This window comes from Aplosporella prunicola (assembly GCF_010093885.1).
Source record: "Aplosporella prunicola CBS 121167 unplaced genomic scaffold K452scaffold_49, whole genome shotgun sequence".
Lineage (NCBI taxonomy): Eukaryota > Fungi > Ascomycota > Dothideomycetes > Botryosphaeriales > Aplosporellaceae > Aplosporella > Aplosporella prunicola.
In genome coordinates this window covers 66,873-82,756 of record NW_022983577.1, presented here as the reverse complement: position 1 = coordinate 82,756, position 15,884 = coordinate 66,873, and the positions used below count along the sequence as shown (strand labels likewise).

The 15,884-nt window shown below is 57.6% G+C and overlaps 6 protein-coding genes across 6 annotated transcripts; 2 read left to right on the top strand and 4 right to left on the bottom strand.

The window, feature by feature from the left end:
* Nucleotides 1–1,352: 1,352 nt before the first annotated feature.
* K452DRAFT_329731 (uncharacterized protein) lies at nt 1,353–5,330 on the bottom strand (the record flags this gene model as incomplete). Its single annotated transcript, XM_033545074.1, has 5 exons — nt 1,353–3,993; nt 4,042–4,272; nt 4,323–4,590; nt 4,649–4,835; nt 4,911–5,330. The coding sequence occupies 5 exons, from the start codon at nt 5,328–5,330 to the stop codon at nt 1,353–1,355; spliced, it is 3,747 nt and encodes a 1,248-aa protein (XP_033392135.1).
* Nucleotides 5,331–5,960: 630 nt separating this feature from the next.
* Nucleotides 5,961–7,375, bottom strand: K452DRAFT_292446 (uncharacterized protein). Its single transcript, XM_033541380.1, has 3 exons — nt 7,194–7,375; nt 6,747–7,073; nt 5,961–6,685 (listed from the first exon to the last, which is right to left on the bottom strand). Exons 1-3 carry the CDS (start codon nt 7,204–7,206, stop codon nt 6,411–6,413), a joined length of 615 nt encoding a protein of 204 aa, XP_033392134.1. The 5' UTR covers nt 7,207–7,375; the 3' UTR covers nt 5,961–6,410.
* An 848-nt stretch (nt 7,376–8,223) lies between these two features.
* K452DRAFT_131008 (uncharacterized protein) lies at nt 8,224–8,789 on the bottom strand. The gene has a single exon (XM_033535285.1). It carries the CDS (start codon nt 8,705–8,707, stop codon nt 8,324–8,326), a length of 384 nt encoding a protein of 127 aa, XP_033392133.1. The 5' UTR covers nt 8,708–8,789; the 3' UTR covers nt 8,224–8,323.
* An 83-nt stretch (nt 8,790–8,872) lies between these two features.
* K452DRAFT_237566 (uncharacterized protein) lies at nt 8,873–10,318 on the bottom strand (the record flags this gene model as incomplete). The annotated part of the gene is made up of 2 exons (XM_033537597.1): nt 8,873–9,641; nt 9,690–10,318. 2 exons carry the CDS (start codon nt 10,316–10,318, stop codon nt 8,873–8,875), a joined length of 1,398 nt encoding a protein of 465 aa, XP_033392132.1.
* A 198-nt stretch (nt 10,319–10,516) lies between these two features.
* Nucleotides 10,517–13,523, top strand: K452DRAFT_322461 (uncharacterized protein). The gene is made up of 3 exons (XM_033544513.1): nt 10,517–10,562; nt 10,618–10,760; nt 10,815–13,523. Exons 2-3 carry the CDS (start codon nt 10,739–10,741, stop codon nt 13,316–13,318), a joined length of 2,526 nt encoding a protein of 841 aa, XP_033392131.1. The 5' UTR covers nt 10,517–10,562; nt 10,618–10,738; the 3' UTR covers nt 13,319–13,523.
* Nucleotides 13,524–14,303: 780 nt separating this feature from the next.
* On the top strand, nt 14,304–15,503 carry K452DRAFT_204538 (uncharacterized protein; the record flags this gene model as incomplete). The annotated part of the gene is made up of 2 exons (XM_033536082.1): nt 14,304–14,622; nt 14,668–15,503. Coding segments are annotated over 2 exons (1,155 nt in total), but the record flags the coding sequence as incomplete, so codon positions are not given.
* Nucleotides 15,504–15,884: the final 381 nt, after the last annotated feature.

The window sequence follows — 15,884 nt, the reverse complement described above, 5'->3', positions numbered from 1 at the left end:
TAAGCAAGCACGCCACAACCTGCACCCCCACGCTCACGCCCCCCGCTTACATACGTACATACATACATACACCCGCCGACGCCCCCCTCGCACAAGCCCGCCGCCACGCACCACGCACCACGCACCACGCACCACGCACGACCCGGACCGGCCCCGTCGCGCCTAGACCTGCCGTGGCGCGCAGCAGCAGCTGGTGGCGTAGTAATATGTGCATACGTACATATGCACGTACGTACATACAGGCACGTCTAGTAAGCGGCAAGCTGCTTATCCCGCTGCTGCTTTGTGTGGTGCCCTACGCAGGGAAATGCTGCTGCTGCAGATGCAGTAGTGTGAGTGTGGTGGTAGACGCAGATGCAGACGCAGTGTAGATGCGGTAGATGCAGTAGATACGGTAGCAGTGGTAACAGGAGAAAAAGCAATCAGCAAAGACAAGGCAGTAAGAAAGCGTTTACACATCCAAACGTATCGCGCGTGCGCTGCGATAGTGGCTAATTACCTAGTTGCTTAAACCATTGGTGGAACATCTATCCAGCAAGGCTAAATCGACGGGTGCGGGCGCGCCGGGTCGGTAGGGCGTGAGATGGCGTCAACCGTCCGTCAGACCACTGCACTGCACACGACCACTCGATGTGAAGAGCAGACACGCGCAAGCCTGCCCACACCCATGCAGACATCAACAACAACAACCTACTCCACTGCGCACGAAACCAAGTGAGTGTAGGTAGAAACCCTAGCGAAGATATCGAAGAAAGAAGCAGATCATAGATTACCCCCCCATTCCATCCCATCCCTCACCACCACCATCACCAAAACCGCTATAAACGTGCGCATATATGTAAATATATGCACCATGCAAGCAACTAGAAACAAATGCCATACCAAACCGTACCAAACCAAGCTGAAAAACAAGCAAAACCAACTAACAACCCCAAAAGAACGCAGCAAATGCAAATGCCAAAAAACCATATGTGAATGCGTATGCGTATGTGAAATGCGTCACTCATAAAAGCCTAGGCCAAACAACAAGCAAGCAAAGAAGCCAGATAAAACCCAGAAACCGTAATAGAGAGAGACAGACGGACAAACAACAAGCGAACAAACAAACAAATAAACAAAACAGACAATGCACCCAATCAAACCAAACCAAAGCAAAACCCTACTCCCAACCCAACCCAACCCATCCCATCCCATCCCATCCCACCCCATCAACAACCCCAACCCCACTCCTCTCCCAAAAAACGCCCTCAAACCCGAACCCCACAAACCCAATCAAACAGCCACCCCAACCCACACACACACACACACACACACACTTACTCACCACATCAAACCAACCAACCAACCCAAACCTAACCCTGCCTCGCCCTCTCCCGCCAAGCAGGCGCCGACCCCACCTCCATAACCTCCCTAAGATCGACCTCCGACCCAGCAAGCTGAATCCCCATGGTAGCATCCTTAGCACTATCATCGACATCGAGGGAGCGATCGAGGCCCTTGCCCTTCCGAAGTTCCTCGCCCTTAGGCCGCACCACCTTGATCGCGACATCCGCGTCCTTGCTGTACACGCGCAGCCCAACAACGCACACCGCGTTCCAGGGGTCGCGCTCAAACTCGTCGTCTTGGTCGCCGCCCTCTTCGCCCCCAAGACAGCCCATCAGCGCGCACGGCCCGTTGCCGCCTGCTGGCCCGCCGCTGCCGGGGCGGAGCGCGTTGAGGCGCTCCAGTGCCGAGATGCCCTCGCCACCTGCGGGGCCGGCCTCGTCTTCATCTGAAGACGACCAGTCGTCGAGCTCAGAGTCCCAGCTGATATCAGAGTCGCTGAGGTCGCCGACGTGCGAGCCCGCGATTGAGCTGGCGCGTGACAGGCGGTGCGTCGCCATTGTCTGCGCGTTCGGCTGCGAGTTGTGCCGCGAGTGCTGCGGCGGGTGCGGGGACAGCGTGTCGCGGCGGTGGACGCGCGGCATTGGTGCCGGCGACGTTCCGCGGCGCTGAGCCGGCGCCGGAGAGGCGTTGCGGCTGTCGCTGCCTTCGTTGTACCCGCCGCGGCCCTCGTTGTACCCTCCGCGCCCGTTGTACCCGCCACGGCCCGTGAAGCCGGGCTTGGGCGAGGCGTGCGGCGACGGCACACGTCCCTCGGGAAGAGGAGGCGTGCCCGGGACCGAGGATGCCTGCGGGATAGGTTCCGCTGCTTCGTTGTATCCACCACGGCCGTTGTAGCCGCCGCGACCGGTGAAACCGTTGGACGGCGAACGAGCGCGCTGGACAGAAGTTGCGGCGTGCTCGGCAACAGGCTCGGCGACTTCGTTGTAGCCACCGCGGCCATTGTAGCCACCGCGGCCAGTAAAGCCATTAGAGGGCGAACGAGCGCGCTGAGCGGACGTAGAGGTCTGCTCGACAACAGGCTCAGCAACCTCGTTGTAGCCACCCCGACCGTTGTAGCCACCGCGGCCGGTGTAGCCGTGCGAGGGAGTAGGGGACGCAGCCCGGTGACCAGGCGTGCCCGGGCGCGATATGGACTCAGGCACCGGCTCGGCAACCTCATTGTAGCCGCCGCGCCCGTTGTAGCCACCACGGCCAGTGAAGCCCTGAGAAGGCGAGGCGAGGCCCTCGAGCGGAACCTCTTCGACCGGGCGCCTGTTGTAGCCGGCACCGGCGTCGGAAGTGCCGCGAGACCTGGAAGGAGTGCGGATAGGAGCCTCCGAGACCGAGTCGGTCCCATCATTGTAACCACCGCGGCCGTCGTTGTAACCGCCACGACCCTCGTTGTAGCCGCCACGGCCTTCGTTGTACCCACCACGGCCATTGTACCCGCCACGGCCGCCGAAGCCGCCGTTGCCAGCCAATGGCTCGATGGGAGTGGGAGCCTCGAAGGTCAGAGACGGCGACATGTGGTGGGTCAGGGCAGAGGGGTTCACGGCCTTGCCGTCCTCGGTTTGAGACACAATGTTGGGAAGCTCGGAGCCCTCGTTGTAACCACCACGGCCCTCGTTGTATCCGCCACGGCCGTTATAGCCACCGCGACCGCGGAAACCACCAGAGCTCTGGTCCATAGCGTTGTGCACGGCATCGATGTGCATGTGGTTGGGAGAAGTAGAGGAGCGAGCGCGGTGATGAGACCGAGGTTGTCTCTCCTCAACATCGGAGAGGTCGATGCCAAGAGGGTTCTGGCTCTCATCCTGCTGGATCTTAAGGTCTGCGACCTTCTGCACCAGAACATCGTTGAAGGCCATGCCGCCGACGTCAGAGTGCTTCCTCTGGCGCTTTTCTTCGCGCTTCTTCTCCTTGGCTCTGAGCTTCCTCCTGCGGTTGCGCTCCTTTTCGTGGTTTCTCTTCCTGCGCTCCTTCCTCTCCCTCTTTTCGCGGGCCTTCTTCTCTTTGTCAAGCTGCTTAAACTGACCCTTTGCATGTGCAAGGTCGTAGCTGAGCCCGACAGAAAGAAGCTTCTCCCGACGTTGGAGGCAGTTGCCGCGGACAATGTCCATGGGCGTTGGCCTCTCGTACCGCTTAGCGGTGATCTTCATGAGCACGGTGTATGTGCCAGCCTCGAGGAAGAGCTCGGTGCTGACGGACCGCTTCATGTAGTAGGGGCCGTTACTGCGGACAATGTATTCCTCCTCGTCGCCGCGGTGGACGCGGAACTGGAGGTGGAATTCGTATTTGCCCTCAAGGCCCTGGAAGTAGCGGTCATCAAGTTGGGCGAGGACGATGACAACAGGACTGGACTTGTGGAGAGTGATGCTGAACTTGGTGTCGAGGTAGTCAACAGACCATGGGACGTTTAGGCTGGTCCATTGCTGGGTGACGGTCCATTCGGGACCGAATAACCGCGTGCGGTCAAAGTGTTGGTAGTTCCGCAGCAGGTCTTTGTAAGAGATCCAGAAGACACCGTCGTCACCGAACTTGTGGTTCAGCTTCTGCATCCATTCGGGGGTCCACTCTTCGGCGCCGTCACTCCAGGCTCCACGCCATTCAGTCTTGCCCCATGGGTTCCTGCGAGTATGTCAGTCTAGATCTGATGCGTCAGGTAATGGGACTTACCTGAGCTTCAGTAGCCTCTGGCCGTCAATGTCGACAGCAGCCATGATGGAGTAGGCATGCTTCTCTTGAATGCCTCTCCTCTCACCGTAGCTGCCGCCCATCTGGCCACATCCGAAGAGGAACTCTTCATTTACTTTCATGAGCTCCTCTTTCCAAAACTTCTCCTTGTCTAATATGTCGGTGGAAAACACCTCGGTCGTAACACCGCCGGTCAGGTCTTCGATACCCTCACTGCTAGAAGTCAGTATACATGAACACAGAGCATGAGCCGGGACACTAACCCTACAAAGCCGCCGTCGATGGCGGAATAGTCGCCATGTGCCTTGGCGTAGGCCTTCTCCAGCAGGGGTAACCATGTCTCGTTCGGATCGCTGCACTGTGCAAAGTATAGCGATCTCGATCCAGTCTGGAAGACGGCGCGATACTCTTCTTCGGGGCTCTTGCGGTTCTGCAGTTCGAGCCACTGGGGACGATCGCGAACCGAGTCGTGGAAGTCTTCCTTGATCAGGTAGAGTTTGTCGTCGATAACCTCGGAGATCCATTCGCCGTCTGCAAGGAGTCAGTTCCGGTGGACACGGGGGGGCTCAGGGTCCAGGATGTGACGTACCTCTGTGGAAGACGAAGCCGTAAACGCCGACTTGTTCGTCGCGTGCCACGCACACCTTGTCGATCAAGTCCTTCTTGTTGCTCAAGGTGCACAAAGCTGACATGAGCCAGCAGTCGCCATCGTTGCCTTGGCGGACGTCGTTTGCGGTAGCGCCCTCGATGAAAAAATGTGGGTCGTCGAAAATGTCCTGGGAGCGGGGTTAGCATGCATGGATGGGTTAAGGCGCGCGCTTCCCTCGTTCCAAGCTGTCGGAGACTCATACCTCGATCCTCTTGACTGACATGGGCTTCAAGTCCGTGCCCAAACCGTCGAGGCTGGTCAGGCAGTCGGACGGCACGCCCGTCTGCTGCGATCGGCAAAAGTCGGATTCAATGTCGAAGTGCGGATCGCGGTACTTTTGGTTGATGCGACGGCACTCGCGCACAATCTTGGCCACCTTCTCCTCGCAGGCTGCCACGGCCTCGTCGTAGGAGGCCTGGGCATTCTGCACGGGCGAGGCGTCTTTCCGGCGATGTGCGGCATGTGCGGCGGCGCGCTTGGCGTAGAGGTTGTCGGGCAGGATGGTAAAGATCTTGCCCGGGTGGTCGGTGGTGAACTTGTTCCAGAAGTCCTCAATGTCCTTCTGGGGCTGTTGTTTCTTCATCTTGGGCAGGCGTTTTGCAGGGTCGGGCGGGGTGGGCATGCACAGCTGCTCGGGTGCAGCGACGACGGAGGGGGTGCGCGAAGGGGGACGGGAGGAAACGTCGAGTTGATCAAGCTTCAATCTTTGCGCCAACGCCATTGCGGGTGGACACGACAAGGGTATACAACAAGGTGGGGAGGGGGGTCATGGCGGCCATAGTGCAGCGGAGGCACGACTTGATATACTAGAGCAGCCGACGGGGTGCGGCTGAGGGCGAGAGCATCATGGTGCGATGATGCTTTGGACAAGAGTATTTTCAGACACGGGGTGGGGGCGGTAAAGGACGGAGCAGGACAAGGCTGTCAGCGTGTCGCCGTCCGTGCATGGGGCAGGCCAAGGCAACCAGATGCCTGCGTGCCTGCGTGAGAAGATGGGAAAAAGGTTGACGACGGAGAGCGAACGCCCGGTGCGACCACAGCTATTCCTGGGTGCCCATTGGCGCCCATGCTTGGGATCATTAGACGCTGGCCGGATCCGATGTTGTGGGCCATAGGGCTGGCGTGCCGCCTCACCTCACGGCAGCAGAAAGTAGAAACTGCTGACAGACACCGCCCGATGCGAGCCGACCGCCTGTGTCACACCGTGCTGTGCTTTGGTGCCTCGATGCCTCGTCAGCACGCGACCTGACGGATTGCCCTTTGCGGCCCTCGCCTGCCGATCCGCCATGCTTACTACCTACCACCCTCATGAGCTCCGACAAATTTGGACATCTGCCATGCAAGGCGCAATAGGGTGGCGACCGATTCAAACGCATGCCACCGTGGCACTCTGCTGACTGACACCGGCCCCTGGCTGCGTCATCCCTCTATGCTTCCGGGACAATCTTCTTCTCCATTCTTACTCCGTACTCGAAAGAAAGCAATCGCATGTAGCGGGTGTGGGTATAACAATCACCTGGCGCAGACGAGCAAGACACTCGCAGCGTGCTGCTCTACCAAGTCTCAAAATCTCAAAATAAAACAAAACAAAACAAAAAAAGCACTCCCCATGACCCCGCAGCCAAAAACCGTCCAATACCGCCCAATTGACTCCAGACCTCACAAAAACAGTATCCCGATAAGCCGGCGATCCGGTCGCAGCCTACGCCGTAGCAGCCGGCTTGACCGCCTCAACCTTCTCCTCCACCTTCTCCTCGGAAAGGTCGGCGGAGAAGTTGGGCTGGTCCTCGAGGGGGCCGCTGGTCGCAGACATGCCCGCCGCGGGCTGTGTCGTGGGGACGGCAGGTATCGTTTCGGCATTGACCACAGGGGGCTTAGTCTCGGCGGCGGTGGGGTCGGCCGCAGCAGGCGCGCCAGAAGTAGCGGTGGTATCATCAGGCGCATCAGAAGCCTGGGCTGGCTCGGTCGCAGGAGGTGCTGGGGTGACACCAATTTAGCTCCACTGCCATGAAAAGAAACATTCAAATTAAGAACTCACCAGCAGCTTGCTCGGCAGCCGGTGCTTTGGCTGCCTCGCCTTCAGCAGCAGGAGCAGCCGCAGCCGCAGGTGCGGGGTCAGCGGGCTTCTGCTCGTCCGCCTTCTTCACATCGGTGGTATCAGCAGCGGGGGCCGCGCCGGCGGCCGGGGCAGCAGCCGGAGCAGCCGGAGTGGGCTCGGTAGGCTTGGTGGCCTCTGTCGCAGATGCAGGCGCCGTGGCGGGCTGCGCGTCGGCCTCGGCCTTGTTCTTGTCCTTGGATTTCTTCGCTTTTTTGTTTCTGAAGAGGCCCTTGAGGGACTTCTTCATGGTACTGAAGGCATCAAGCGCTGGACGAGTAATCCGTTAGCACTACGGCGATATGGTAGTAGTAAGGGCGCCAGTAGCACAAGTTCAGGTGGGCGCGGCGATTGGCGCGGTGAACCCAGGGGGAGGAGGAGGTAACTCACGGACACCAGGCATGATTGCGGTTGGTTGGTTGACCAGCTGAAGTCAAACGTCGGCGAAGCGGTGTTTAAAGCGGCCTTTGGTCGCGAGGATTACGCGACAGGGGCGGGAAAAGGAGGATGACGGGAAAGGGGCGGCCCTTGGGTCTCTTGACGGGCGCGCGACGAGCAGCGAGCAAAGGGCGCGGTGGTTGAGCGAAGGATGTAAATTGACGGCGACGGGGGAGCTCTCTCTTGGACAAGGCGCCAGGGTCTCGCTGCTAAGCCCCAGATTCAACGCGCTCGTTTCAGGGTTCCCAGGCCTATTTTTGGCGGCCCAAGCGTCCGTCTCCGGCTTTTGCCCGGTATCACACGCACCCCCACCATGTCAGTGCCGCTCATTGGCTCATCTAACTATATATATTCGAGAATGCGAGGGATCAATGCCCAGAAATCTCCGAGTGACGCATCGAGGGAGACTCAGCCTCGTTTTAGTTGATCCATTCTGCCTTTTGCAACCAACCTCTGTTCGCTCTATTCACGGAACACAGCTGATCTTCCAGCTCCTATTGTAGGTACATACTTAGGTACTGCATAACCCAAGCCTTGCGTGCTACATGAATGCCTCGGTCCGCAACATGGAGCACCGTCGAGAGGCAAAAATACGTTGCAAAACCCTCGGCCCATTCCAGGCTGCCATTAGAATCCTCTGACTGTCAGGCGGTGACTCATTTACTTGCCATCGCACATCATTCCGTGTATACGTACTTACAATCCACTGGTGTTGGTTATGCGGCCTCTCTTGTATGGTCGTGTAGAGTTGCCCACCGACGGGCTTGGCTTCAGCCCCTGCTGCTGCTGTGGTCAGACGTCGCGTACTCCGTACATGTTCATTCAAGTGGGATCATGTCAGCCTGATCATGTCCAGTATGAATACGTCACATCGCCAACGTCTGGCTTGTCTGGAAAATTGATCGTTCGGTTGGTGGGCCTGCATGGCCTAGCTATTCAAAGAAATGAGAGCTATTTCACCTCACACAGAGTGTAACATTATGGCTAATTAGGTCTATGAGAGATACCAATATACCGTATGAACCACCTCCTGTATCGCTACAATTTGGATTTCGTCAGGAGGAAGCTGATTGGGAGACTCGCTATCCCATCTGCAAAATACAGAGCCCCAACAGCCCACATGCGTCGATCGAGACCCATTGGCTCAACAACCCGCAGCGGCCGATTGACGCTGTGACACAAAGATCTGTTTCGATTTCACACGACAACCATGCCGTTCTAGGAAAAATGTCCACGCTCCCAGCCAATAGCAAAAATCCAGTTTCTCTACTGATCTGCTCGGATCCACATGTTCGAGGCCCGTGCCGCAGACTATACAAGAACGTGGGCAGCCAATGAAGCGCAGCGCCAACTCTACCTCTACCATTAGCGACGAAAGGAAACAAAAAGAGTGACAGTGCGCACGGCCTGCCAAACAAGGTAAAACACCAAGAGCCCGACAACGGTGATCGCGAGTCGCGACTCATTTCCGGCCAAGCGAATCGCCCAATCTCCGCAACCTCCGCACTCTATCCGCTACCTCTCCAATCTGCCATCCCGTCACGATATCGCCCGCTGCAAGGCGCGTAAATCCCTGATCGGCCCCACCGAAATTTTTCAGCAGAACCCGCGTGCGTGTCCTCTGCACCCTCTCACGCTCCTGGCTTTCGCGCCCACGGTGCCTGCGTGGGAGGCATCACGCCGCCGGCACCGGGCCTCGCGGGTGCAGGCATCGTTGTCGCGCCTGATGCTCCTCGAGTCGCCCATGGTGCTGCTGTCATGGGCGGTGCGGCAGTCGCGTTTGATGCCCATGGTGCGGCTGTCATGGGTTGCGCGGATGCACCAGTTGCCCACGGCGCTTTCGTCCCTTCCTGCATCGGCAATCGCTGTGACGCGTCGCGCAGCTGGCCTGCAGGAGGCATTCTCGCTGGTTGGCTCGTTGTGTGAATTGATTTTTGCGCTTCTGCTGCCGTTGGGTCTTTTTCCCAGCGGAACAGCGAGCCGAAAGGAAAGTGCTGCACGACAGGGAACTTGGAAAGAACTTCTGCATTGTACATCTTCAACATGCCCTTGTTGATTTTCGCCCAGCCGGCTTTGACGCCAGAAATGTCGAAGAGGATCGGGCTGTGCTCCCAGAAAGGTCCTTTTTTGACATCGTAGATGAAGCCGATGGCGCTGAAGTACATATTGGACTTGCGTTCACGCTGCACGATATTGACTTTGGCAACATCCCCAGGATCGGGTGCGTCAGGAAGCGAGCCCTCGCCAGGAATATCGGCAGCGCTGGAGATGGGGGGTGAGAGTTGGGCAGAGCCAAAAATGTAGGGCGCGAATGAATGGTCGTCGAGACCCCAGACACCATGAGAGCCGGCAGGCTCAAGGGTGTAAGTAAGAATGAGGCGACGGATGAGTGCGAGGTAGCTGGCGCTGGTTAATCCCGCTTTGATCAGGCGCTGCAGGGGAACTTACGGTTCGACAACTCCTATCACAATGCCTCGCTCTTCGAGACCAGGCTCGGTATTCGCAAAACCGCCTAGTTTCCAGATCCCAGCAAGGAATGCCAAGAAGCTGAGTTCATGGCCGGTGCCATAATCAAGTCGCTGAGCGCTGCCGAAACTACCATACAGATATGCTTGCAATTCTTCCTTTGCGGTAGCGGTTCCATCGGCCGACTTGCCGGCGTTGAGAACTTCAGCGGGAAGAGCTTCGGAAAGCAGATTTGGTAACCGAGATTCAACGATCTCGTACCATTTCCTAAAGCTGATGTTGCCAAACCTACGAGGACCAGGGTCCGGAGGCGCTTCCTCGATGATGGTTCCTAGCTTTTCCAACAAGGACCTCAGCTTCTGGACAGTATCCGAGAAGGTGTATGTTGAGTTGTCCAAGCTCCAGTCTTGATATGACGACGAGGTCTTCTTTGGGAACATGGATGCGTTGAGTTGCAGCAACCATGTCATGATATCTGCGTACGCAGTCGATGTGAGAAAGAAGGAAACATCCTCGCCATCGTTAATCTGTTTCTTGGGCAACTGGAATTGATGCGGCTTCGTGAGGTCAAGTTTGCCGAGGGCTTTGTTGGGGGTCCGTAGCTCGGCCATGGTTGTTTGTCCCACGATCGATGATGTCGTTGCGCGGAATGCTGGTCGAAGCTTGGACCTGCGTGTTTCAGGCTTAGTGGTTGGTGTAACCATGCACGTGACTACGGGTTGCGTTGAAAATCATGGACGCGTCGTGTTGCACCATCGTCCAAGCTTAACATCTCCGCCTACCTGCACTGTTCACCGCGAAACGCTCCACATCGCTACTGTTGACTTTACGGCTTTTCTCTTCATAACGGTAAAGGTATGTTAGCAGTTACTTAAGGTCTAGTCGGGTGTACTGATGAACACCTTTATAGCGATCGAAGGTGCTGATAGCCAAGTCGTGATCAGTCTTGACTGAATCATCACGATTCGAATTGTTCTACATCAAGTTTGAACAGTTGCGGCTTATATTCGTGATTTGATAACTCTTTCGAAATGGCACGATTGTCACGGGAAGGTGTGTGACCACAACAAACAAAAACAAACATAAGATCTGACGATGAGACATAAGATGATCTGCAGCCATCAAATGTAATAGACATGTTGCCTTCGGATGGTGCTATCGTACAAAGTGACGACCAAGAGGAGGTGGATGCTCAACTCTGGGCAGAACAGAACACCCCACGAGCCGCCGTTGCCCGTCGCCCTGTGTCCACAACACGTCCTGGGGATAAAACTGCGAATATGCTTAACGATGCTATTTGGGGCTCTTCCGGCTCTCCGCACTCGCCCATGGTTCCCTCCAGTTCTCGTGTAGTCAAGCAGCTGCCGACTGAAGACCAGAAAAGGAGGTCCTATGAATTCATGGACCAATTTCGCAGGCAATCTAACCCGGAGAGCAAGCCTATTACCTCCTCTCCTTTGTATGCGCCTGGGAAGCTGAGGAGGCCTAGTTTTCAGGCCCTCGAACAGTTGAGAAAAAGACGCGCCAGTAATGAAGAAAGGCCAAACGTCTATGACATCCAGCCATCTCCCGAGAGATCACCTCCTTCTGCTCAAAAATATTCAATTGAGGAGGATGAGGATGAGAGGGAGGAGGTGGAGGAGACTGAGGGAGCGCAGCCCCATGGGGAAGTACGTGACGAAAGGAATGAGGAAGAAGAGCATGAAGAGGAAGAACAAGGCACGGAAGGCGCGGAAGAGCAAGGTGTGGGAGAGGAAGATGCAGAAGAAGATGTGGAAGAGCAAGACGCGGAGGAGCAAGACGCGGAGGAGCAGGGCGCGGAAGAGGAAGATATGGAAAAGGAAGATGTGGAGGAGATTCCGAAAAAGAGGACGACCCGTGCAACCCGCAAAGCAACCAGCGATCAACAAGCTACCGCTTCTTCTGAAGCCGGGCCTGCGGGTGGAGCCATCAAGCGAAAACGGGGACGTCCATCCAAACAAGCGGCGGCGTCTTCCCCTCAACAACCAAAACAAACAATGGCATCTTCTCCTCAACAACCAAAGAAACGCGGTCGTCCCCCCAAGTCAACGGTTGCAGAAAGTCCATCCACAGCTGCCCCAAAGAAGCGGGGGCGTCAGTCGGACTCGAGTGTCGATGTGTCCTCGGCACCAAGACCCAAAAAGGCCAAGACCACTGATGAGACCAGGGCTAGTGTCAGGGCTAAGAAAGCCGCTCAGGACGCCGAGCCCTCTTCTGAAAATGGAAGACGGTCCTCTGCAAGAGTGGCCGAGAAGTCGACGCAACCTCGGCAAGTGCAGCCTGTGGAGGGACAGAAAACGAGTCCCAAGAAACAAGCAAAGAGTCGTCAACCGCCCAAGGAGAAGGCAACCCAAGAGGACACCGTGCCCGACACTGAGGAAGATGGCAGACAAGAAGACAAAACAGCAGTGTTAGTCCAAGACGACGCCCCCCAAGAAGAAGATGGTGAAGACGGCGAAGTCGATCCAGCACTCTATGAACATAGAGCGGAGCTACGAGCAATCTGGAACAACAAGCGAGGCGTTGAAATGGTTAGGTCGAACCGCAAGGCCAATGGACTCCAAATTAAGACAAAAACCGTCAAAACCCTTCTCAGAAAATGTAAAGCCCTTAACGAACTTTGCGATGGCACAAGCAATCCCGACATTGCGGAACAGAGCGAGGAAGACAAGGTCAAGACATTGATCTCTCGTATCCGAACTTCTGTAAATAAGATGGACCTGCACGACAAGGTGGACCTCAAGAATTTTCTACTCCAAGAGATCTACGCCTTCGTCTTCCCAGGTCTATTAAGGGTGCTCTGCAACGTCGTGGATTTCTACGTCGACAGGTACCGTAGCGACGACAACTCAATTCCGACTGAGCCGCTAGAAACAATCGTCGACTTCACCGCCACCATCATCGAGTTACGAGAGCGCCTACTCACGCACCCGACAGAGGTCCCCGGACACCTTCGTATCGTTAAGCCCGTAAAGAATGGCATTGTCGCACCTCTTAAGTTATTCCTTGCACAGCTCAAATGGTGCTTAGAGAAGCAGCGCACAAGAGAACGAAACGAGCGCGAGCGCCTCCATGACAAGCACCGGCGGCAACGTATGCGAGAAGAACGAGCACGCGAAGCGGCCGCCCGCGAGCCCGAGCGTATCCGCAGAGAAGACTGGCGCCTGCTATACATCAAGCGGATGGAGCTGGAGCCGAACAAGTTCCTGCGCTACCGCCTCGAGGGCGAACTCAGCGAGCACTGGCCCAGCAACTCCAACATCGACGCCAATGGCGAGCCGTTCGACCGCGTCGACGCGTTCAACCATCGCCCCGAGGTTGGGCACCGCGCGCCCGCGTTGTCGATTGCCAGTGAGCCCGAGTGGACGGATGAGCGGGGCGCTGCGCTGTTGGAGGCGTTGGCTGAGGAGAGTGCCAAGCAGTGGGATAATCCCCGCCTTAGTGTGTATTCGCAGGTGTTTGAGCGGCTGTGTAAGCCGGGCGACTTGTTGTGGGAGTTTTCGGCTGCGGATATTGTGCGCATGGCAATGCACGCCAAAAAGATGCTGTTGCCGCAGTTCGAATGGATGGAGAGGATACCCGAGTTTTAGGTATCGGTATCTGGGGTTCTGGGTGGTAGTAGGTGGGGTTTTCATGTGGGCTGGACTGGTTTTCGATACTTAGGTACTGTTGGTGCTTTTCGGCGTATGGGTATGAAATTGTCTATCTCGGTACTGTCAAGTTGGCTGTTCTTTTTCTTCACTGGCTTTGAGTTGTTCATCCATCTATACCTAATAAATACCTATATCTCAGGACTACACCACCCACGCATCCTACTCCGCACCCTCACAGAATACTCTTATACTTCCGTAACCCATCCCTCACCCAGCAATCTCACACCACACCAACCTCCACACCAACCTCCGCACCAAACCCCCCATCAACCATCCTCCCTCCCTCCCCCACGCGCACAGACACCGCGTTCCCGCCCCAGGCTCGCAGTAAAACGCAAGGGCCGCGCCGCGCCCCCAGCAATACAGTACCTACCCTGTGCCTCGGCCCGCGGGACCATCCGCCCTCCGCCATCCGCCGTCCCGCCGCGGACCGGCACCGCGCTCGCGATCAGCCCCCACGCCCCCACGCGCGGCTGTGCGTACGCGTACGCGTTGCGGATTACGTATGTAGGTAGGGTAGGGTAGGATGCTGGGTTTTTGCTTTTTGTCTTGGCTTTGCGTCGTTTGCTTTTTGAGTGTCACGAGTGTGTGTGTGTTTGTGCGACGACGCTACACTGAACTCTGTCGCTGGCTTGACGCCTGCCTGCCGCTGACCGCCTGACACACTGCGGGGTATTTTAGAAACAGGACAAGAGCTGGGGACAATCCAATCCGGTTGTGGGGGACGACGACGACGACGACGAGACGAAGACGAGAGAGACAAAGGCGACAACGACAAAGACAAAGACGAAGACGGAGACGAGACGACAACGACAAGCTGGCACACACACACACACACACACACACACACAACAACCAACCCAAATCAACCAGCATGCCTCTCCTCTCCCTCCGCACAACCCACCGCCTCCTCCACCACCACCCCCTCCGCGGCCTCTACGTCCTCCTCACAGCCCTCACCACACTCGCCCGCCTCCCCATCTGGACACTCCTCTACGCTCTCCCCGCCACACGCCCCGTGCGCACCTGGACGCTGTCGCAGACCCTGCGCGTGCGCCTCCTCCGCGCCCTGCTAGAGTGCTACGCGGCGCTGGACTTGCGGACGCCGCTGTCTCTGGACGCTGGGGCAGAGGGGGAAAGATGGGAGAGAGTGCCGGGGGTGGGGGAGGGGTGGTTGCGGGGGGTGCTGCGAGACGAGAGAGTGAGGCCGGAGGCGGTGGGCGGGACGTGGTTTCCTGCGCGTCCGGGGAGGGGTGCTGGGGCTGGGGGTGAGGGAGCAGAGGGAGCAGTGAAGAACGACGACGACGACGACGTCGGCGCAGTCGTGCTCCACGTCCACGGCGGCGCCTTCACAATCGGCACGGGCCGGGACGCGGCGGCCTCGAGCGCCGCCACCGCGCTGCTCACGCACCTGAACCCCCCCCCCTCTTCTTCCTCCTCCAACCCCTCCACATACTCTCCCCGCATCACACACGTCCTAACTCTCCAATACCGCCTCGCCTCCCGCCCCACGCATGCCCCCTTCCCCGCCGCCCTGCAAGACACCCTGTCAGCCTACGTACACCTCACCCAAACCCACGCCATCCCCGCCGCCCGCATCGTCCTGAGCGGCGACTCCGCGGGCGCGACGCTCGTGCTCGGCCTGCTGAGATACCTAGCCGAGTATGGGGCGGAGCTGGACCTGGCACCGCCGGGGGCGGCGCTGCTGTGGTCGCCGTGGGTGGATGTTGCGGCGGGGGAGGGTGCGTTGGACCGGGGCGCGCTAGCGGGGGCGGGGGGTGGGACGGATTATTGCGGAGAGGGCTTTGTTGCGTGGGGGCGGGGGGCGTGGCTGCGGGGGCTGGAGGGGACGGGGGCGCAGGACGAGAGGTTGCCCTACGCCTCCCCCGCCGGCTACGCGTTCAAGTCGCCTTCGCCGCTGTTCGTGCAGGTTGGCGCCGTGGAGGCGCTGCGGCCGAGCGTGGTGCGCTGGGTTGGCCAGATGCGCGAGCAGGGCACACCCACCATCCCGCTCAGCGTAACGCCCAACGTCCCGCACGACATCCTGATGGCGGGCATGGGGCTGGCTTTCAAGGCCGAGCTGGCGGACATGGTTGCTGTGGCTGGGGAGTGGTTGCGGGGGGTTTTGTGAGTGGGGTGGGAGGGAGGGGAGGAGTTTGGTGGATAGGCAGGCAAGGAGACGACGCGACCTGCTACACTAGGGTGGGATTGAATTGAGCTGCTTATGTATGCGTACGGTATATCTATCTTTATAGATGTGACGTAGCGTATATACACACCTACACACGAAGCCATTTCCAACCACCACCACCACCACCACCGCACAACTCAACGACACTATTTAGTCACTCACTCAAATACAACATAATATACTATAATATAGTCGTGTATGCAGTATACGTAGTCTCTCTACTCCATCTCCCCTCTTTCTCGCTCTTTCCGTTTCCGCTACCTCATGTATACATATGTATATATGTAACTACTACTATACCTATATTTATCT

What these genes read in the sequence shown, in the direction of transcription:
- K452DRAFT_292446 (XM_033541380.1), bottom strand. An exon ending in GGCTGCCGAGCAAGCTGCTG is followed by an intron (nt 6,686 to 6,746) that starts GTGAGTTCTTAA and finishes GTGTCACCCCAG; the next exon opens with CACCTCCTGCGACCGAGCCA.
- K452DRAFT_322461 (XM_033544513.1), top strand. Translation starts at nt 10,739, where the DNA reads ATGGCACGATTGTCACGGGAAG. An exon ending in GGCACGATTGTCACGGGAAG is followed by an intron (nt 10,761 to 10,814) that starts GTGTGTGACCAC and finishes ATGAGACATAAG; the next exon opens with ATGATCTGCAGCCATCAAAT.
- K452DRAFT_131008 (XM_033535285.1), bottom strand. Translation starts at nt 8,707, where the DNA reads ATGAGTCGCGACTCGCGATCACCGTTGTCGGGCTCTTGGTGTTTTACC.